This window comes from Ambystoma mexicanum, chromosome 5p (assembly GCF_040938575.1).
Source record: "Ambystoma mexicanum isolate Mex_15411 chromosome 5p, UKY_AmexF1_1, whole genome shotgun sequence".
In the NCBI taxonomy this organism is placed as follows: Eukaryota; Metazoa; Chordata; class Amphibia; order Caudata; family Ambystomatidae; genus Ambystoma; species Ambystoma mexicanum.
The window spans coordinates 671,379,971-671,404,284 of record NC_090930.1 but is presented as its reverse complement, the minus strand read 5'-3'; the positions used below and the strand labels follow the sequence as shown (position 1 = coordinate 671,404,284).

The following is a 24,314-nucleotide window of genomic DNA, read 5'->3' as shown; positions in this document are numbered from 1 at the left end:
TTCTCTTTTTGGGAAGAAAGGGGAGGAAAATGGAATCAAAAGCAAACAATAATATATGTCTTCACTAAGGCTTCTGAAAAAAGGGGCATACCTGAATGATCTTCGTAAAACAAGCCCAATATAAAATAAAATGCCACAAAGAGGGAATTTAATGCCAAAAAGACAAACAGAAAAATCCACTCACTGACAACATTAGATGCTTTCCTGCTATGTCTCCATGTGAATCAGCCTTATTCCTCCCTCTAACAGAAAACACAAAGAATACAGAGAACCTGGATGTACACAGGGCCTTTATCAGCCCATCAAACTTCCCCAAAGAATCAGTAACTGTGATTGGGCTGCTTAAACTCAACAGGATGTTTTGTGATTCTGAGCAGCCTTCTGATGCATGTTGCGCATGGTTATATGCGATTTTACCGACTGAAAATTCAGAGTGGTACATTTCATTGCGACCAAAATACTGAAAAACACAGAATGTATTTTTCTTTAAAATGTGGGTGGTTCCTCCTCCGAAGACCCCTGATTTTCTACCCTTATAGTGCCTCCCAAACCCCATCCCCACTCATTTTAGCCCCTTCCCCCACTACCATTTATATATGTAATTAATGATTTCAGTGTTTTTTTGGCATTATGGTCTTCGGTGAAATGTGTCAGTCTGAATTATTTTCGGTTAATTGACCGAGTACCGCCCCGCATGCCAAATGTTGACCTTCTGGAGATCTCACAGGAATGTAGAATATTGACACTGATGTGTGGCTCATCCCATGAAATCGGTTTGGTTGGGTTTCACCAACCCTTCGATGACAGCATAATGTGTCTAGCATCATTGTCAAGTTGACCAAAATATGTACTCCATGTGCTGACCAGTAGAAATAGGAAATTACCATGTTTTAAGTCCCTGGAAATTCTAGTGTATGTAATAGAATAGATGACAAGAGAGAAGTTACACCTGAGAAACACGTGATGTGCAAAAGACAAATCATAGATGAAACCACAAGCAAGTGCATTTCTTAAATTCCATTTTGGGTGGGAATCGAAGCCCATATTTGGAGAAGCTGTTGGGTCCGTTGTACGTTTACCAATGAGGGAAGTCTGCAGTCACAATATGAACCCCCCGGAGCATACCATCATCTTTTTAAAGGTGTAAGCACTTACGGTATTGGATTCTGACTGTATGAATTTTTTATGGCAAGGAGCTATTTAGTGTCACCTCAAGAGATACGTGTGGACAGAGTAAGTGGTAGGTAGGATGTGTGTACACATGAGTCAAGATGTGCTGCTTTGATTGTTAATCTGTTTGATCAACCCTCAAAGTGTGACGAACCATCAATGCTACCTGGCAGGCATAGCCCTCTATATCCTTTTTTATAATGGAAATAAATCATGTCAGAAACAATGAGTCAAGTAAATGCACTGTAGAAATTAAACATGCTTGTGTGTGACACATTTAAATCCTACCCCAATGTCACACGTATGCACATCTAACCTGCTATACGCTAAACAGAAAACATTTAGGCTTCTTACCATCCTATTAGGAAGAACTCTCCCTGAAACTTGCAACCTACTGTTGGCAAAATTGTAAGTGAAATTACAGGATGGTGCCATTACGTGTACATGTTATTGTGCCACAGGGAATGCGTGTCTGCTCGTGTACATGCACAGAAATAATGATTAATGGTCATAGCTAAAATGGAAAATCACAGAGACAAAACACAGAGGTAACTGATGCATAGCAAAGCATGACATCCCAAACACATATCCGCATTTGCCTCGGGCACATGTCATCACACAACACCATATGCCAACTAACCTTGATTAGTCGGAAAGAACATAGAGAGAGCTTATGCATAATGACTGCAGTTACCACATGGATTAATCACATAAGATGGACATACACCAACTTTGCACAACATGATCACGCAAGAATTTGCAATCTGCAGTCATTGGTCAGATATAGTGCATGTCTTCATTGTAAGTCACATTTTACAGCAAGTCAAGCACTGAATACATGTGCAGCCTATGGGCGTCCTTCAAGGTATTGGGTTTCGGGTACTCTGAAATCTGTTCACTGTAAACACACATTTTCATATTCAGTGGGGGCAGCAGGATCAGAAACAATTAACAGCAGTCAAAGTTACCCAGGAAAAACATGACACACATTGATCTTGGACATTCATTTCTAAAGAAGCGGCAGTGATTGAGGGGGCTTACCATGCCAACACGGAGGGCTAATCAGTGAGCCTGGGCCCTGGCAGCGAGTCATGGTTTGGTACCTCACCAGGCAATGGCAAACCGCAGATGCATGAAGCCCAGGCCGCCGTGGTGAACATGGCTGGGAAAATAAGAAGGCGACGCTCACAGGTCATATTTCATAGCATAGTCTTCCTTCAGAAAACAATTGCTTATCAATTCCATGGTGTGCATTTGTGAAAAAAGACTTCCCTATGGCTAATGCTAGCGCATGTTATACTGATCTGTTTTTAATCTCCCAGACATGTGTAAATGCGGTAGTAGAGAATTTAACTTGCAGCTGCACATGGAGCATGAGCACAAGGAAATTCATAAACGAGTAAACTGTACACATATAATTTTCACTATTGATGTCACAATATCTGACCTGGTCTAATTTTAAATATGAGTTCTCCCTTTTTACAGGAGCAAGATGTAACTTGTTATCCCTTTTTTATGTTCGTTATGTAAAGCCCGTAGTGAAGATTTTATGCATTTCTTATTCTTTTGTCCAGCCTACCGTATCATTAGGAAGAACACTTCAAAAGTCCTGTTACGTAATACGCACTTGCTGACCTGCCATGCACTTTATCCTTTTAGCAAACACCAAGGCGTTTGCATGGACGTATCTATCTTCGAAGAGCACTAAAGCTCAGAAAACGTTTAATGACATTGTTTAAATTAATTGTATGTAATTCAGTATTAATTAACTGTATGACTTTGTTTAATAAAAAAACGTTCTTATTCCTCAAATAAAAATTGATGCTCATTTTACTGTTTGATTATTGATATTCAATAAATGGATACAATTGTATTGGAAATAATGTCATAACACACAGGGCAGGATTAACTAGGTAATCATTTATTTGGGTGGGCGCTGAGGGGAACATCGGCTTAGCCCTCCGTTGTGAGGGTCGCACATTTCTCCAACAGTGCTTAGTGCAACATTATTTTTTGCAGTTTGAAGAGTCTGTCGCACAGGATCACACGCCAGGGATCCTTCACTCTTTCTTTATGTTTTTTTTCTTTTCTTCCTCCAGAAGGGAGTAACAATAAGATGTATTTATTATCTTGGTAATAAAAATGTCTTCAACCTCTATATCACGATATTATCTGGCTTAAAAGTCAGGGTTCCTCAAACTCCAAAGTTGATATAAAATCCTTGCTGAAGCTTCAGAATTTGTTTTTTTAGGTCTCCCAATTTGGCGGAAAGGGATGTGCCGAGCACCTGGTCTCTTGTATTCTTTGGATGAATAATGCACACATACATTTGTTAACCGGGTTGTAGCTGTTGCAACTTTAGAATTATTACACACTAGAGGAGTCCAGGCCTAGATTCTAATCAGTCATAAAACTATGGGCCTCATTACGAATTTGGCTCTAAATCCATTGATTTACAGGGAAATTAATTTACTGTTACCCCCACTCGGTCCTGTGGCATTACTATGGTCTTATGAATGCTAATATTGTGATTTTAATCCCCATTTCTGGAGTCCATAGAACTCCATCTGTATTTTTAGTGGATTTGCTGATAGTGGTAATACTGTGCAGTAAATCTGCTGATTTCTTAAGGTTAAGTAGAGGTTTTACTTCCATCCTTTTGCTTGAGGTGAATCCTCCACTTTACCTCCAAATTCGTAAATCGGCAGTGCAGCAAAATTGGTGGTAATTCCATTACTACCCAACAAATGGTAAACAAAGGGGAATATCCATCACTTTTTGGGAACTTATTTTCTGGAAAGAAAGTTAATACTGTGACATAATTGTATCTTAGTGCAACATTGGAAATGTTACTAAGGAATAACCTCTCATGCAGCTGCTCCCACTAATTAGCATGAGGAAGACTACAGATCTCAGAACTGTAACATAGTCCAGACATAACCAAGATAACATTTGAAGTGCAGAAACAATGTGAGAATGCATCTCTATGTGAATGGCTAATTGCATTTATTCTTATTTATCATTGACTCTTTCCTCCTCCTTGACCTCTGACTTCCCTGTTGCAAACTGAAGAGACCTTTTCGTGTGTGAACCAAGTATATCAATACCTCTGTATACACATATATAGTTCTGCCGCCATATCACAGAACATAGATACCAGTTCATGAGGCTTGACCATAAAGAGTATGGACAAACACTGGAGCCAAACAGAGCCGTTACTAGGGGGTGCCTTAGGGGGCTATAGCCCCGGGTCTTTTTATTGTAGCCCCGGATAGAAGCTCAGGGGCTACAACCAAAAGTCTAGCTAGCCCCGAGTCCCGACAGCCCCCACATTAGCGTAACCCCAGATCTTTTCCAGACCTGGCAACACCCCTGGAGCAAAGTAAACAAGAGCAGTCCTTTTGTTCTGTTGTCGTGTGGAAGGGCATATGTGTGCTTTGTGATGGGACTCTTGTTGGGTACAGAGAGCAGTATCTATGCTCCAGGCCACACTCTCGCTCTCCTTGTAACTCAACCTCCTTGTCCAAGTCCAACGACCTCGCTATCATTCTGCTTGCCTTCCACTTGCAAAGAGGGGGCATGTCTTTTAGTTTTCGCCCTTGGAGTGTGGCAGTTTGCTGATGCCTTCTGTTGATGCAGCAGCGCTGAATTTTATGGCAAACAAAACTGTCCCGAGCCCCCTTTCACTAGAAAACAATATTTTATTTCACAGTTGCCATTGCCCTTATGAGCAAATGGCCAAGAAAGTCCAAAGCATCTGTGAAAGGAGACACGAGAACATCAATTTGTCTTAACACTAGAGCTCTTCCACCCCAAATATTCCCAGAACCTCGAGCACTGCCTTTCCCAGATTCTTGCTGCACATTGTGAACTGTGCATGGATTGTATATGTACATAGCGAGAGGATAGCAGAATTAAAGACTGACAATGGGAGGTCACTGCAGAGGTTAATGGTGGTCTATGTCAACAAGGAGCAGGGCATGTGAATTGGAAACAGTGCAGGTAGGCAGGAGAGGTAGAAACAGATGGGAAAGGATTAAGGGAACTCATTGCTCCCTGCTCTTCTTGTCATGTCTAAAATGTTCTCTTGTTTAGATGTGATGTATTCACCCTATCTGTTGCACTTCTTTGAACAAAAGTTAAGACTTCCTCCTCAGAGCTAGTGTTACACTGACAACTATACCATGACAGCTGTACCCTGCCATTTTTTCTTCTCCTCTCCTCACACTTGGGCAGGCAGGTTTCCATAGTGGCCGAAGAATTGGCAGCAGCACTTTCACAGTTTCTCCTATCACTGACTATCCATCATTTATAGTTTTACGGGTGTTGACTATGCACTAAAACCTGCACGAGAAAATGAAAGGTACATAAGGGGATGAGGTCCAAATGTCTAAGGTGCCCTAGGATTGCTCCTGTTTCTTTTTTCACCAGATTGTCCATCAGTTACACAAGTTTTAACACATCCTATATTCTTACATGCTTCTTTTGGTTTCCTCCTACTTCCTGGGGTGTGCGTGCATCCGCTTGTGCAATGCAAGAAGGAATACATCTCTGTCCTCTATAAGCAGGAAACATCTTCTTTCTAGTGTCGGTTTTTATCTGCCTGCTTGTCAGTCCTTGTGATTTTATGCACAATACAGGAAGGAGCAAAGACATAATGGGGCTTACTACGAGTATGGCGGTGGCGGAAAATATTGGCAGTAACGGAATTACCACCACTTTTCCTGTGCTGTCATACTACGAGCATGGCCCTGGAGTGGGGGATTTACCTCCAGCATCGTGCTGGAGGTAAATCCTCCCACTGTTGGGCAAAAATTCGGCAGAATTACCGCAACAGTAATTCCGCTGAAAAAGCACCATAGAGTCCAATGGCTTCTGAAAAAATTGGGAGTTACTCTGCCACCACCACTTGTAATCCAGCAGTAATTCAGCCGGACCAAGTGGTGGTCATGGTAATTCAGCTAAGCGGTATTTTGGTAGATTTACCACCAGAATACCGCCCAACTCATAATGAGGCCCATTGAATGTGTGTCAGAGTGTTTACGTTGGAGGCGTAATATGAATTCAACGATAGATTGAACACATTAACAGTGAACACGGCTTGATGAACCAGACCAGAGAAATAACCCAAATCATGCCTTGTACGTCAGAAAAATGACATCCACTGCAGATCACTGATCTAATATAGCACCCAAACTTATGCATGATGTCCACAAATAAGGGTGAGGGTGGCATCTGGGGACATTCCTCAGGTACCCGACCCACCTGTCATGATTGCACAACTGACTACACAAATATAGACGGACATGTGCAATAGAAATTGATTCTGTCAGCACAAATATTAGGAATCTTACAGTCATGTGTCATCTCAGCAAGCAAAGCAGACAGCAGATGGAGAAGCCATGTAGGTACCTGACAGGACCACAAATTAACAAACGTCGACCATAACCTACACGCAGGAGTCTCAGAAGGCTCAAGAACTGACCTCCCTATGTGTTTACCAAACTCAAACTCCTGTCTAAAGGCTAAGGCAAGCAAATGGTGAAAGTTACATTGTAGCTTCCTAGCATAACATGCTCAACTCACACATCCTATGCCAAAACATTTCTTTCACGTTGCAGTTCATAAGGGATCACTTGAGGCTGTCCTACATGTCATGATGTAATCCAAAAGGCAGACATAGGGCTCATTACAACTTTGCTGGTCTGGAAAAAACGGTGCTGGTAAATTTACCGGCACTGTTGTTTTCCGGACCGGCAAAGTACAAGTCTGTGGGGCGGGTACCCTCCCACCGGGCAGGTCTGTCTTGCCTGGTGGAACGGCACCCACCCACAGACTTACACGGAAGCACCGGCACCGTTATTAACGGTGCCGGTGCTTCCATGGTCCCCACTCCAATAGAGTCCTATGGGACTCTATGGGAATGGGGATCAGCATTTTACCTGGCTCCTGATTTACTGGACTGCTGGAGTTGTAATGCCCCAGTGTTTCCGGCAAGTCAGGCGCTGGTAAATTATTACGGCTCTGGCGGCTACCTGCTCGTTTTACCGGCACAGGTACCGCTGGACCCGTAATGAGTGCCATATGCTTTTTAATAAGCCTTGTAGCATTGCATGACCATGTGAGATTTACCCTTCAGAGTTTACCAGCCTCTCCCCACGAAATAAGCCAAACATTCTCTGCTTTGATTACCACAGCACTCTTCTCATAAATCAGTATTAAATAACAGATAAAGAAATCAACAAAAAGTAGTTGTTAGCTCAGCTTGGAGTGTATCACCAGATCACAACATGGCAGATCTGATGGCTCTGGACCCTGGCCCGCCAATGCAAGACGTTTCCAGTGGGCCTTAGACCTATTGGCCATACTCAACATCAAGCTCTGGCTCACATTGAAAAAGGAGCAGTACTGAAAACTGAACTGTGATTTCATTAACCTGTGCTATTAAACGGTGCTGTTGGTTCATTTTATATATGAGATGACATCATTGGTCACATCAGACAATATCAGAAAGGGAATGCGTGGTATGTCTATTATTCACAACCCCTTCAACATCTGCCAATATTTCTGCTGCACAGCTCAAGCTCAGTGATGAATGCACAGCCCAGAAGAGGATTAATGTAATAACAGTTCCATTGTGATTTATACCCCAGGAGGACTCTCGGGACACCTCGGAGATCTATTATTGATTTCACAGAAACTGCTTTCTCGCTCTTGATTTTTTATTCTCAGCTGAAGCTCCCTAAATCCTTGATGACACGGTGTGTTTTTGCAGGTGTCAGCAACCCAGGCCAAGCTCCAGTATCTACGAATCTTGAACGAGGTGCCGACATTTGCGGGAGTCCTCTTTAACACCGTGGGAATGGTAATGTGTGACCCCCTGTTCTGAATATGCCGCACTCTGCACGTGCCTCAGCACGGCCACCCATCCACTGTGATGCTTGCATTGTCTGGCACGTCGATTGAACATTCAACACCTCAACATCTCACCTTTCTCCAGCTACAACTCATCTCTGGTTATTATGAAACAGCTCCATACTGGTCTCCTGCATCCCCATCACTTGACTCATTCCGTCTTTTCAATGTTTCATTCTCATTTCATTAACTAGTCATTATTTTACACAGTATAGGTTATTGTTGATTTGTATTGTGCTGAATTGTGGGCAAGAGACCATATAATTTCATGCATGCATTTGAAAATGTTAGTTGAACACATGTAATCGACCAATGATGACTAATGTTTTTTTTCTCCAAAATGTTCATGTGTGATAACTCTAGAAAATGCACTCATAATTTAAAAGTCTTGTGCAAAACAGTGCTTTCGCCCGACTATTGCTGTGCTGTATCTCAGCAGAGCCAGAAGGATAAACCAACAATAAATCTTGAAGAATCAATATGGCCGCTGTTGGCCATGTTATTCCATTTGTAATGGAAGTAAATGTGTTATGTGCTGTCTACACAAAAAATGCTATCAAAAACTATTTCTTTAGGACTGGCAGACAGGAGACACAGTACTGCTTGTTTCTAGTGGTCTGGTTCCAATAGCCGTTCAAGGGGTTTTTGTTTGGACCAAACCCTGCGTTGGGGGTGTTGTCACACATGTGCATCCCTCCTTCTGGGAGACACTCAGGACCATTTCTTACTTAAGCAGAGTGTAAATGAAAAGCGCAAAAGCAGTGCACGCCTCCCTTTTACAAACCCCTTCCTTTTGCAGCTGTGATGAGCCGTGGTGGGCATCTCTGCCTTACTTTCCGTCTCCGTCTCAGGACAGCACTTAGTTGTATGTCTGCATGAGATTTTTATGCAGATGTAAAACAAGTAGATTCCAACGGGCAGGTGGATTCCTTTGAACTCAATTACAAAACACCATCTTCAAAGCGTATTTGCAGGCTGTGTTTTATTTCTCTCAAAAAGAGAGAGTAAAAGGGAACAGTAACAGTGATTTGCCTTTCTTTACTCTTTACATTTGCACTTTACTTTGAGGGTTTTGAAAATTGCATGAAGGGGACCAGCAAAAACATAAGTGCAATTGTTGATGTTCCCCTGCATGCAATTACCATTTGAATTAAAATGATCCCATTACTGTTATTTAGTAATGTGTCCTGGCATATATCACCGGATATGTCCCAGAATAAGAATCCAACATCTCCTTGCACAAATCTGTGCTTCTACAAAAAAACAAAATAATGCAAGCTTGTATTAAACAAGTTCCCTTACCAAAATACATTTTTAAGAAGTGCTGAAAATCAAGAAACCTAGTTCAGAAACACTCTAATAAGCTTATTATATGTGGGCTATTCCGGAAATAAGGTGCCAGTTTTTCCGGACTGGCAAACTACAAGTCTGCCGTTAGGGGCTGCAACGTAGATGAGGCCCCTGCCCTCAGATAATTGCTGCAATCACAGGAACCAGAATTACTGGTGCTTGTGATTGCAGCAATGTGACTCCGTGAGAATGGGGAGCTACTGGCGCCTCCCGCTCAGAATATCCTGGTAATACCGTGATATCGGGTAGTAGAGATTGTACAGTATTCCCCCAGTATCCCGCTGGAATTACTGGAAGGATACCAGGGGACTTATAATGAGCCCCTATTACTTAGATTTCAATGTGAGCAAGTTTTCTAATGAATAGAAGAAGGAAAGCATGTTTTAAACTTCCAGAATGTAGGGCAGACCATTCTGAAGCAGCGACATTTGGGCCTGATTTCAATGCATGAACTCCTGGAGTTTCTCAGCATTGGCTCCTCACCCAAAGACCATGCTTGAGACAGTAATTAATTACACCTGTGACTTCTTAGATCCAGTCATGCCCTGAAACTCCCTGTTCATGCATTGATTGTTAAACCTTCCTGCAGATTGAACTCTTGTCGAATTAATCTCCGATGTGCTAATCATTCTGCCTTTTCCTTTGCAAGTGTTTGTGTCTTGGTACTGCTCAGCCTTGCTCTATTTTTCTAAAGACCTGGATTGGCAGCTCTATATTCCCCCTTCTGCCTCTGGCCGTTGCTTCTTGGGACCTGCATTCTCCAGTCAACGCTCCTCATGTAGTGTTTATCCACTATGCAGGTTTTCCTGCAGTGTCTTCTCCTGCTTAATATTCTTCTCTCTCTTCCTGCTTTCTTGCGTGTCTAGAGTGGCAGGGTTTACTCTGTCAATGTTGCATCTGTATTCTCTTTATTGTTTTTCTTCTTTTGTCCTTGCTTCTACTTCTGTATGTGACCTACGCCCGTGTTTTTTACCTGTTCTCCTGGTTTCTAGTTTTCCAGTGCAGTTCTACAGCTTACTAAGGTACCTCAAGTCGGTCCCAGGCTACAGACAGCCAGTTACTCATTTCCAGTCCCTTGATAAAGCTACTGAGTTCTTATCCCTTGTGATATGTTTCATTATTCCTAGCTCCTGTCTTCCTGTCTTCCAATCTTGCTTCCTTGACACGTATCTCTGTTACTTGCTGTGTGTCCTACTTAGGGTCTAAGTGTTCAGCAAGTGTCCTATTGTGTCCTGACTTGTGCACCTGTGTATTTGTACAGCAATTGCTTTTACACTCTCTGAGGCAATCTCTGCCCTTTCTTTGTCTAGTCGCACATTTACATGCACATTTTTATATTTGCACCCCTCAACCAAAAGGCCTGTTGGCATACAGGCACTACAAGATGTCAAGTAAGAAAGTTAACATAGAATTAGGCAGAAATCACACAGGGACCACCATGAGTCACCCGTGACAAGGGTGGAGAAATATCTAAATAACTACGTCTTAAGTTTCTTTTTAAACTCAGTACGGGTTTTAGTTTCCTTCAGGTCTATTGGAATGGAATCCATGCTCTAGGTGCTGCTATATAAAAGGCACATTTGCTGACCTGGGTCAGCTTAAATCTGTGCACTACCAACAGATTTGTATTTTTTGATCTGAGGGATTTCAGAGCAGGTTTTCACTCAATTATGTCCACAAAATATTGTGGGTTAGGTCCAGTCAGACATTTAAAAGTTATTATCAGCAGGCGAAATTCTATTCTGGCCTCTATAGGAAGCCAGTGAAGCTTTTTCCTTGCTTCTCATACATGATCATACTTTTTGAATCCAACCACTGCCCTAACTGCACTATTCAGAATTATTTGGAGTCTGGTGCAGTCTCCTTTAGTGATCCCAGCTAGGAGGCTACTGCAATAGTCGATCTTGAAGCCAACAAAGGCCCTAGCAATTGTCCTGTTGCTTTGTGCTGTGAGATAGGGGTGAATCTGCGATAACAGCCGTATGTAATAGGCTGTGGATGACACAAGGCCATTAACATGTGCTTGCATACTTAGATTGTGGTCGAGATAGATTCATGGCATTTTAACTCTTTGTTTAGTAGAATTTAACATTCAGCTACCTGAAAGTACAAGTACTCTGATCCCAGATTTTTTACTCCACTATTAGTACACACCACCATAAGTTCTGTCTTTCCACTGTTAAGAGCAAGTACACATTCCAGGATCCACTCGTGAATCATTCCATGTACCTCATTGATGATTCAGGTGTCTTCTTCATGGGTTCCAAATAGGGGGATGACACATTGTGTGTCATCTCCGTAGTTGGTGAAGCATATCTCCCTATCCTCTAATAACTGGAATAATGGAACTGAAAAGATATTGTATAAGTATGGCGAGAGACATGCTGTCTGAGGGACAGCATATTGTAGTAGGGCTGGGCTGGCTTCTGCTGTACTACTGCAGACCCTGATTAGTCTGTTCCCTAGAACAGATTTAACCCAGGCTGCTGCATTATCATGAACATTTGCCACACTCATATGTCTTTTACTGAGTAGTGTGTTCCACCACATCAAATGTGGCAGACATGTCCAGCAAAATGTATAAGAATATTCATCAGTATGCTAGATTTGAGATCTAATAGGGCAATCTTAGTCCCGTAGCCTGGCCTAAAGCCTGATTGCGACTTATTCAGTATGTTTGAATTCATCAAATTTGTTTGTAAGCTACACTATCCAGTATTTTTAGGAGGAATGGGATGTTCGTAATTGGTATGTGGTTTGTCAGTGTATCGGGGTCCAGGCTGGGTTTTTTGAGCAGTGGTCTGATCCACGCCCCCTTCAATTCCTCTGATGCTTGATTTTCCCTTAATGAAGCATTCGTAAGAAGGCCAATCAGTGATGATGTTCATGGTTTCACAGTAATGGCCAGGCATATATCACCCTTACAATTGGTAGGTTTTAGCTTACTGATAATGGCCGGCAATTCATCTTCGATAATGGGTCTGAATTTGAATCAAATATCTGTCTCTATTTGCTTACCTTCACGTATAGCCAGTGTGCGCCTTTCTTGGTTTACTGCCGGAGTATCCAAGTTCCTTTGGAGCAATACACCTTGTTTGATCTTATCGAGTTTGGCCAACATGGCCTCTTGTATAGTTGTGCACCAGGTGGCATCCTTTAATGGCTCATCATTATTGTTGGGGCAAGTATTTTCCAAATCCCTAACGATCTTAAAGAGTTCTTTGGAATCATGTAGAGCATCAGCTATCCGTGCCTCATGTGTAGATTTTTGTGGACTTAATAACTGCTAATTTATAGTTCTTTGCCACAATACTATGCACCTCTTTATCTATATCAGTTTCTGTGTTCTTTCAAATATATAAAATGTTTTCTGTTGCGAACTTTGAGCCTTCGTAGCTCAGGGGAGAACCGCACATTACTTTTTTTGTCAGTCACCTGTCTCGTCTTTAATGGGGCGATGTTATTAATTGCTTTCGAAATAGTCTCTTGATAGGTTTTTACAATTTGATCCGATGTGTGTAAATTGACTATATCGTTTGATAGCGGGGTAATCCATGCCTCCATAGCCTCAGACTGTAGTTTCTGGACATTTCTTGATGTACACCAACTTTTATGTACCACCCTTTCCTTTATTTCGTTTGCCAGTAATAGTTCAAAGGGGATAAAATAAAAATGGTCGGACCAGGGGCATGGTGAGATATTGCGTTTAGTGCTAGTTATGTTGTGCGTGTTTCTACCCAGTCAAGTGTGCAGCCCTTTATATGTGTGGCCTCCTTAATTAGTTGGGAGGGACCCAAACTGGTAAAGGCCTCCTCTAATTCTTTTTCTGTCTGGTCAGTGATATTTCCTAACCATAAATTGGTCTCCTAAGACCATAAACATAGTTGTGGTTTGTAGCAAGGATATCAGAAGATTACCCATCTGAGTAATAAAGTGTGGCATTGATGTGGGAGGACGATAGAATAGAGCTAAATTAACGATTATGGTTGCTTCTGTCAGTATCTTAAGGAACACTGTGTCACAGTCCCACTGGTCCTAATATATCTATTTCCCAAACCTCTATGCTCCTTCTGTGAATAATCACCCCACCTTCACCAATCTGATTTTGTCTATCCCTTTGCAGGATATTATATCCTGTAGCAATAGCTAAACCCAGAGCAGGTCCAGCTGCTTAATGAAGCCATGTTTCTGATCCAGCACATATATGTAGATCATGTTCAAGGATATAGTCTGCCACCTCCATTGCATGTTTAGTCAAAGATCTGGTATTCAATAGTCGTTTTTTTAAATTGTGCGATCTTTCCACTTCAAAGTGTTTCCTATATGTGTTGACTTATTCATGTTTTGAATTTCTCTCTTACTTCTATTGAGATACTGTTGGTTGGTCACAATAGCCCCATAATTATGTTCTGGTTCTAGGATAGAGTTTTTGTTACCATAGACTTCTCTGTTATAGCTTGGCATGTACTAGTGCCCATATGAATAATATTCGATATTGACAGGTCACTAATGGTGCCTGGGCGGTCACATCAATAGTCCCATTAGTCTTTATGTGTGTTATCAGTTTTGCTCATGACCGTACCTAGCATACTTGAACCAGTGTTCAAATAACATGCACTGATGTCTGCTCTTCATTGTGCAGCTGCTGATAGCAGAGATTTCTGATTAGTGGTCCGGTTAGTAAAATTCATGCAGGCAATTCTGTATTAGCTTTAACAGGTGCATAGTGGTAATGGTAATGTTTGGTAATGGTCATGTTTATTTTTATAGCGCCTATACACAAAGCAAGTGTTTTGAAGTGCTCAAGGAGGGAGGGAACAACGGGATAAAACAACAGTCATTCAGAGTCCTTAAAATTCTGAGATAATGGCATATAATACATTTAGCAGTAGAGGTAACAACAAATATGTCTGACGACAATTCTGTAGTTTTTCCAAATGCCTAGTGCATCACCATGCAGAGGGGGAAGAGAGGGGAAAAACACGAAACAGATCTTTAGGCATGGTACGTTCGGATTTGCTCGAATGCACAGATGGTTACAGGTGGGAGTTTGGAGGGGGGACAATGGGCATGAGGGGTACAAGTGCGCCCAGTCGGTAGTGACTGGGGTAAGTGCAGAGAGATGCCACTCTCTTGGGTCATTGACCAAATGCAGTGATGATGAGGCAAAGTGCAAGGCACGGAGGAAAGTGTGAGAGGATTGGTGGGGGTGCCAGGCACCGGTGAGACTCTGCAGTACACAAGGCAGCCAGTCAGAAAGCGGTACAGAGAAGGTGGGAGGGAATAGAGCAGAGATATAGGTTAGCAGGTTAGAGGGAGAGAGAAGGAAGAGGAGAAGAGGAATGTCTAAAGGAGTTTCCGGAATTTAAGGGTATCAGGCTCAAGACGGAGGGCGGCACAAAGGCTATTCCAGAGGGAAATCGTCCCTGCAGAGGATAAAGATCTCCTCCAAATCTCTGCTTGGAGAACCGGCTCACTCGCAGAAGGTTTGTGGTAGAAGAGAGGAGGGCTCGGGAAGGACAGTATTTAGGTAGGCTTTGTTGAAAATAGGTAGGTCCCAGGCCCCAGAAAGCCTTATGGACAACGCAGAGGGTCTTGAACTTGATCCTTGCAGCCATAGGGAGCCAGTGGAGGGATTTTGGCACCGGAGAGATGCAGTCCCTGGGCTTGAAGCCAAGGATAAGTCTCATGGTTCTGTTCTGGATGAGTTGCCGAGGGAGTAGGGCAGAGGCACAGAGGTTAAGAAAGAGGCTGTTGCAGTTGTCCAGCCTTGAGAGGACCAGGGCTCTGGAGACAGTGGGCGTCATTACGAGTTTGGAGATAGCCATGCCGCTTTTAGCGGCATGGCTACCCCCAAACCGGGTACTGGGTACCGGGTACCGGGTCCCGGGTCCCGAAAATAGGGAATTACCGGGCCATGCCGACTTTAGCGAGCCCAGTAATTCCCATTCTCGGGACCGGGACCCGGTATATCCCCATTCCCATTTGAGCCCCAATAGGGCTCAATGGGAATGGGGAGGATGCTAACAAAGGGCCTGTTAACGACAGGCTCGTTGTTAGCATCCTGGTCTGCTAGCGGGTCCCACTAGGGACGTCTGGTCTGGCCAGGCATCCAGAGCGGGACCCACTGCAGACCTCGTAATAGGGCGGCCCAGAATGAACGGTGCTGGTCCCTTACCGGCACCATACATTCTGTGGCCGTCTTCCTCGTAATGAGGCCCAGTGTTTTCCTAGCAATGGGGTGACAGAGATAGGGTGGTACTTTGCTGGAATGGAATGGTCAGCACAGGGTTTCTTAAGCAGAGGGTGCACAAGGGAGTGCTTAAGAGAAGTTGGAAAAACCCCAGTGGCAAAGGAAAGATTGCAGAGATCAACCAAGGCTGGAGCAAGAGAGTCAATGTTGTCCTTAATGGTTTTGGAGGGGCAGGGGTCCACCTGTTTGGATGAAGCCTTCATAGACCGGACTTGTCTGGCAACCTAGTGCCTAATATAAACAATAAGTGAACTTACCTACAGGAGCGCAAATATGCTAGCCGACAGCATGAACAGCACAGACTGGCTTGCTGTGATTCCCCGGGGCTAACGCACCTGTGGTCGCCAGAATTACTGAGCAAGAACTACACTACTTCTCGGTGTTGTAGTTTCCTTGCGCCACAAAGAATGCTGTCTCAAATAAAAATGAACTGAGTGCAGTGAATGAGTCGAAGGAAAGCAGCAATGTGAATTAGCTAAATACAAATAAAATTTGCTAAAAGCAGAATCTAAAACGTATTTCAGATCACGTTAAGATACAATTAAATACAATACCTAAAATCTCAATATGTATTAATTCAGCAAAAAGTACAATTTAGCGCTCTTTTAATTGGCAGTAATTCCATAGTGCATTTAATGTAACCAAAGATTGATTGCTGTTTCCACTAAAAAAATCCACTTATGTTTTTGGAGGGCCCATATAGGTCTGCCTCATTCAAATATACACAGTGTATGTGCCTAATTTTGTAGCCACAGAAGCCATTGTTCCACGGTTTTTCAGGGTGATTTTCTGCTAAAGTAACCTACAAAGACACATTCTACTTCCCTTTGTTTCTGTGGATAGTCTGATGTCTAGCATGTATACACCCTTTGTGGCATTCCAGATTGTTTGCCTTGGACATGGTTCCCACCCCTACTTGTTCACAAACTCTATTTACCTTTGTGCCCTGTCTCCTTGTTCTTATGTGCCTCGACAATACGTCCTTTTTGTTTCCTCGCCCTGCGGCTTTTGCAGCTGCAATTCATCTGCGGTTTCTTCCTGCTGAGCATTTTGACAAATTGTAATAGATTAATAAAGTTCACAGTATACATTCAATGAAGAGTGTGTCAGATCATAGGCTCCTTCTATAGCCAGCTATGCAATTGTTGCTGCCGCTTTCATCGGAAGCGCTATAACTCTGGGTTGCAGTACGGCTTGACGTGCAGCTTGATGTTCTCGTCCAGACCTTTGGGTCCTTTCCTCTAGCTTTCTCCACGCTTAACGGAGCCTGACGGAGAGTCAGTCCTAACGACTGAAGCTGCATTGTTCCAGTGCTCCAGTATTCTCATGCCGTATTCGGTGTGTTTGGTGCCCATGGGGTCTACGCGCTCTTGGTCTAGTGAGGCCTGAAATCCAGATAGCAGCTATATGACACTGTATGGAATGCTGCATTTCAGGTACTTTTTACCGTGAGCGCCATCTATTGTTAAAACCACATTACTAATCACTGTATGCTTTAACTATGGCTGCAACGAGAAGACAAGCTATGAGTAAAAAGCCATTAACCTCATTGGTAAATAAATCAGTTTTGACTCCACCAAAGCATGGCTCTGAAGCCACTGTTCTTATGGCTGTTTCACCAGCCCCTGACAGGGACCGCATTTCTGAGGTCCTTTTGTGCTGAGTTCACGTAGGTGGCTGAGACTGCACACTGGGAGGACTAATATGTCCCATGATATAAGTGAGATCTGTGATATGCATAATGGAAGCAGAGAGTCAGCCCGCCAAATGGATGATTTAGTGGATGTAGGGGTTGCTAACTTCAAAACTATTATAACAGATGAAAAGGATGTAATGGTGTCTGCCCCTATTCTATTACTCCCCTCTGGTGTAGTGGAGCACAAAGATAACTCTGAGCTACATGTACCCTCCACAGTAAAGTTCCTGCCTGACCCTGAGGATAGCTCTGAGCACAGCGCTCCGACCCACTTTTCTCCTGAACAATGGTCACAAGTAAAAGCTAACATTTCTAAGGAGTTTAATTTGTGTAATTACTTTTCAGATTTCTGTATAGGGCGGATTCATTGGACAAATGTGTTGAGAAAGATTGTCCGATTAACACAAATAAATCCTATCAAACAGATCCTGTAACTAACTTAGGGAATATTCAATACCTGTGTAAAGTGGGTAGCTACTGTCAGACAGATTATCAAGTTGGGAAATCTGACCAGTTTTTACAAACTGCACAGAAATCCGCTGGTCCGAGTCCTGAAGTTACATCTTATCCCATGTTTATGCCATCACCGTTATCTTCAGAACCAATTGCGTTATTGCTGGTATGTAATATCTCACCTCCTGTTGCTGCAAGTAGAGCTAAGTCAGTCCCTGCAGGTTCCCACAGATCTATGAATGCTCGAACATTAACAACTATTTCTAGAAGTCTGTGAATAAGAAAATTGTTGATGCCGACGATTGTGGAGAAGAACACATGAGATTTTGTCATGGACCATAAGAACTTCATTATTACTAACATTGAGAAACCATATTGGAAAGAGCTGAGAGAGGCCTTACGGAATAAAGTATTAGCTTGGAACTGGGCCAGAAGTGGTTAATAGCTCCAATGTGAAGATCATATGTAGGCTTGAGATAGATGATTGGTGTTCCCAAGAGAACAGGGATTATGTGCTTGTAGGAGGTGTGAACAGTAATCTGCCATATTGCCTTAGTATTTCTCATTATTTGCCCAAAGGTTCTTCACATTTAAATCTTATAGTTGTCTAAGACTCATATTGAATTTGTTTGCCTGGAATGATCCTTATTATGGTCATCTGCTGTTTTTGCTGTCTTTGTGGCTTCCACCCTCGTTCTTCTTTATGTTTTATCTTACGTTTGTACGCTTTGCTTTGATGTAGCGCTCTGATGCCTGCGGGCTACAGCGCTTTATAAATTTATAAATGCAAAAATAAATAAATACATCAATGTACCTGTAGCTATTTTACACCTGAAACGGTTCTGCACTGGTTAAAGAGATTGGGGGTCATTCCGAGTTAGGAGGTAAGGGGAAAACGACCCCGGAAAAGGATTACCGGCATCGTTTCCCATTACTGGCTATTCTGACCTACCAGACTGTTATTTACGGCGCTGTAAAGTACGAGGTCGTAAATAGCGGTCTAGTGGCGCGCGCCCGACACTCCATGCCGAAATTAGCGGCATGGCGTAAACCGGAGCTGATCCCAAGTAATGCGGACATGCAAAAAACGTCCTCCACAAGGCCGCAAAGTACCTTACCGGCATGGAGTAAATAACGGCATCGCCGAGAAGGTGTTAAGAACCATGAGCAGTGTTTCCAAGAGGCACAGGTGCACTCAATCAGCACAGGTGGAGGCAATGGAGTCTGGCACAGCACAAAAGGAGCACACCCACACACCACACCCCCTCCCACACCAAGATGATACCAATTGTAGCAGCATTCCTGGAGCTGGAGGCCCTGCTTGCAAGGCAGCAACTACAACAACGGCAACAACAACAACCACAGGCCTCACCAAAGAGGATACACAGGAGGAGAAGGAGGGTGAGACAGGCCCAGCATGCCCTACCGGTGCAGCCAACATTACCATGCCGGCAGCCCCCAATCCCTCGCATCAGAGCCACCCCCTTCAACCTCACACCAGAGCAGATCCACACCCTATACTGGCTTGACTGGGACACCATTACCACCATAGTGTACCTGATACATGACGATATAGTGAGCCTCATAGAAATCAGCAGTGCCATCTCCCCTCTACTGAAGGTAGTGTCTGTGCGCCACTTCCTTGCCACAGGCACCTACCAGCATACAGTGGGACACATGCATGGCATTTCACAGCCCATATTTTCCCGGATACTCAACCAAGTGCTGGATGCCGCCTCAACCACACAAAGGACTACATATCCCTACCCCGGACTCCCCAGGAGATATATGATACAAAAGTTGCCTTCCATGCACTGGCAGGCATGCCCAATTGCATAGGTGCCCTCGACTGCACCCACGTTGAATTGGTGGTCCCGCATGCCATGGAGGTGCCGTATCGCAACCGCAAGCAATACCACTCCATCAACGTCCAAATGGTGTGTAATGCCAGTAAAGCCATCACACATTGCAATGCCCGATACCCCGGATCAACTCATGACTCCTTGATCCTGCGGAACTCCACACTACCACGCTACATGGAGCAACATGCCGTGCCTGGCTGCTTGGTGAGTAACCTGAATGGGCCATGGCAGTGCATTGGGGCTGTGAGTATGTTGGCTGCCTACTTCACCTGGGTGGGAAAGGGGGGGGGATGCCTACTTCACCTGGGTGGGAAAGGGGAGGAAGATGCCTACTTCACCTGTGTGGGAAGATGGGGGAGATGCCTACTTCACCTGTGTGGGAATGTTCACGCCAGTGCACGATGTTCACCTCACAGAACACTGTGCCCCAAGGCAAGTGACACGGCACATGACTACCTAACCACACAGTGATGAATTAGAGCCGACACCTAACACAACATGACTAACAGGAAACCTGGCCAAATACCACAACACATGCACCACTCATCGGCGGCCCTTACACACCGTAAGGGCATCCTGCACCATGCAGTGCAATAGCACCATGTAGCAGACTCCTGCATCTCACCACACAGGACAGTCATCTCTGGGAGTGCATAGAAGTGCGTCTAACAGGGATCCCACAGCGTGTCACTGGTCCTGCACACCCATAGGATTGCTGCAAGTCACCATGTCACAGATCAGTGCAGAATGATGAGTATGCTTCTAACTACCAACCCCCGTCACCAAAACTCGCACAACACATCAATGAATGCAGTCCAACACTGCTGCATGCATATAGGATGCACATGCAACAAGACGTGAGTGCACACCATAACCCATCATGACGAAGCTACCCCCTCCATCATTCCATTGCACAGGACACATAGCCGGGCCAGTAATGGGGTGAATGCATCCTGGGACATGTGTGTATGGCCAGTAATCACCTGCTGCCATGTAAAACTAGTATAGTTCTCCACCATGAATTTACAAACACTTACCTTCATTCCACTCCCATGCAGGTGATGCTGGCTACCCTTTGAAGCCGTGGCTCATGACCCCGGTCCGCAACCCACAGAACAGGCACGAGGAGGACTACAATAGATCCCATACCTGTACACGGGTGGTGATAGAGCAGACCTTCGGCCTGTTGAAGGCACGATTTCGTTGCCTCAGCCGGTCGGGTGGGGCACTCATCTACAGCCACGAGAAGGTGTCCAAGATCACCATGTCATATGTAATGCTGCACAACATGTGCATCTGTCGGAATGTGCCACTGCCCCTGACGTGGAACTGCTACCACCAGATGATGATGAGGGGGAGGAGGAAGGAATGGCAGGACAGCATCACGGTGCCGATGCACAGGACGGATGTGCCGTGCGGCAATCATTGATCGGACAATATTTCTGACTCACTAGTCAGCTGAGGGTGTGAGGATGACAGGACATCAGGCACTGGGTGTGGGGATACATGTACACCATGCACTGTGGAACATTAAAAGACACATGCACAATGATCAATGTCCACTCTGTTTTTTTTGGATGATCAACCGGTGTATTGAATAATAATGTTCTAATGTGTACAACAAAACTTCCACCACCACCCCCCTCCATCTCCCCCCAAATCCCACACACACCCTCACCCCTCTCCCCCTCCACCCCAACTCCCACATACACCCTCACCCCCTCCCCCTTCCCCCCAACTCCCACACACACCCTCACCCCCCTCCACCTCCCCCCACAACAACCCCACAATAGTTCCATTAGGACAACATAGGCCACATGTGTGTGCCAGCATGGTCAATGTGCACTCCCAGATCCATGGGGGTCCATGTCGTGGCGGCGCAATGTACGCAGTGAACGACGGACCGGGGTGGTCTGGGTGGAGGAGCTTTGTGAAGGTGGGTCCTCCCGCTGGGGCTGTGGTGTGGGGTGTGCTGCTTCCAGGGCATCTGCAATCCGGCCAAGGACGTCCCCGAGCCGGTTTGTTCTCGCTGTGATCACCTCGCCCAGAGCCTGAATGTCATTGTGCCACTCCACCCTTGATTCGCAATTGTCCCTGATGAACTCCTCAATGAGGCCTGTGAGATGTAGGGAGCGCACTACATCCATGGCCGATGTGGCCGATGTGCTTGGCAGGCTTGGTATTGGGCCTGCAGGCCTTTACGGAGATTCTGCAGGGGAAGTGGATACAGGACAGGCAGGTTGTACTCCTTGCCCTGTGAGCCCTGGGGTATCACTCTCCCCAGAGTCACTGTGTGCCACCTGGCTGTATGATGGTGTGTCAGAGGCATGGCAAATGTCATTGGTGTCCTCCACATTCGCTCCCGATATTGATGGGGGGCTGTCTGCATTCTCACCAGCCACACTGGACTCCTCAGAGTGCAGCGTGGGACATATGTCCAGCGGCACTGCAGGCATGGGTAGGGGTGCTGGTGGGAGTTGTGCACCCTCCATGGGGGTTGCTGGAGCAGGTGGTATTGCTTGTGTTGTCTTCCTGCTTGCAGGTATGCGGCAGCCCCTGACTCTGCCCCTGGAGGTACTGGCCCGGGTGCTTTCCTGGTCCTCACTGTCATGCTCTCTGCCTGTGGGGGGGGGGGAGAGAGAGACGGCATGAGCAATGATTTGGGGGTCAGCATTTCTACATGCTTATGGTATCACAATGGGATTGCAGCGGTTTGTTGACATTTGGGTGGTGAGTGGGACAGTGATCTGGGCTTGGATGGTAAATGCATGCAGATGTCTGGGTCACTCAAGTTGGCGGAGTACTGTGATGACTCACATTCGCAATGTTAACAATCACTGCCCCGTGTGCCTCACAGATTCGGCCTCTTTGTGTCATATGGCCCATATGGGTTACAGCCTTGCACCTGACATCAGCCTGGGTCCAACTTGTTACAGCATGATTTCATTGGGGGGAGGGGTTTGCCCAACCATGATGTGACACCTTGCCCAGCCCTTGGCAGTGACTCACGTTAGGAATGCATGTTCTGTCTTGACTCATGACACTCACCTCCATCAGCGGATGACGCTGCACCGCACTCCATTTCTCCAACCCCTTCTATGGCTTCTGTGCCGAACACGTTTCCTCCCACGGCATCATTTTGATGGGGGAACCTGGCCCTCCCCCTGTCTTCAGGGCCTGACTTCTGTTTGCCGAGAGGATGGCCTGCACCCTGAGACGGAGGTCATCCCACAATTTCCTGCAGTCCTTGGTGGTGCGGGGGGTGTTTCCCACAGAGCTCACCCTCTGTGCCACCAAGGCCCAGATCCCTTTCTTCCTGATGACGGTGGGCCTCCGCATATCACTGCTGAATACAGTGTCTGCATGTTCATGCAGAGTGGGTAAAGCGTTCCTTCCTTATGCGTGCAGCACCCTTTTTTAATGCTTTGGGCATGATGCTGGTCTCGAATGCCTATTTCTCTGATCACTATATGCCTCTGAGTCCTGTATGGAGAGGATGGCATTGGATTGTGATTTTAAAGATGGCCACCGTGCTCCTTCCAGTTCCTGTGCGATGACGTTTTTTCCGGTTCCGTTTTTTAACGGTGACCTAAATAGCGGGGACCGATATTTACGGTTACCGCTAATTTCTGTATGTCGGTAGTGTTATGTATGGTGCGCTTGTTGCCGGTAAGGGCTTTTGGGGCCCTTTTACGGCATGGAGCTGAGGTACATTACCGGCATGGCGCAAAGCGCGTGCACGCAAAGTCAGAATAGGCTGATTTTTACGGTCTTGTGCCAGCACAGAAACACTCTTTATGCCATGCCGGTAATCGTCTATACTTACCGCCCTACTCGGAATGAGGCCCATTGTCAGAAAAAGGCTCTTTCTGCTTCATACTTCATGTTCCCTGTGTGAAGCTCAGAAACATTTAAATGAGCAGTCCTTCCTGGAATTGAATTCTTGGTGAGGGACTGTTTGTGATGACACCTGCTGCAGTACCTACGCGCCCCGTTAAATTAAAAGGGTTTGTCCATGAGAGTTGAGGTGATGTTAAAGATCTTGCGTCGCACCAGGTTTAGCTACTACGGAGACTTAGAGTCCCTCCACTCCGTTTGTGACAATATATAATGGTTGTGTTGAGCTATCCCTTGATAGTGCGCCGAAAAATAATGGAATGGCAAGTAGTGATGATTAATCAATTCCTGTTTATTTTTGTGATGTTAGAGCCTTTGTGGATGACACGTGTTTCGGCAGAGCTGCCTTTATCGAATCCAGGCTATATAGATAGCTCATAAGTCACTGCATAATGCATAAAGGTGCTGAAGTTCACAGGGATGAATCCCTCCTGATACAAAGAAGTAAACACAGGACACTCGGACATACGGAGGACTTCTTTGTATCAGGAGGGATTCATCCCTGTGAACTTCAGCACCTTTATGCATTATGCAGTGACTTATGAGCTATCTATATAGCCTGGATTCGATAAAGGCAGCTCTGCCGAAACACGTGTCATCCACAAAGGCTCTAACATCACAAAAATAAACAGGAATTGATTAATCATCACTACTTGCCATTCCATTATTTTTCGGCGCACTATCAAGGGATAGCTCAACACAACCATTATATACTTCC

General features: G+C 44.9%; 1 protein-coding gene across 1 annotated transcript in view; it reads left to right on the top strand.

Moving 5' to 3' along the window:
- FRMPD3 (FERM and PDZ domain containing 3) overlaps positions 1–24,314 on the top strand; it is a 1,207,861-nt gene that overhangs the window by 697,406 nt on the left and 486,141 nt on the right. Inside the window, exon 11 of the mRNA XM_069613047.1 lies at positions 7,946–8,035. Coding sequence (XP_069469148.1) covers positions 7,946–8,035 — 90 coding nt within the window. The remainder of the gene's footprint in view (positions 1–7,945; positions 8,036–24,314) is intronic.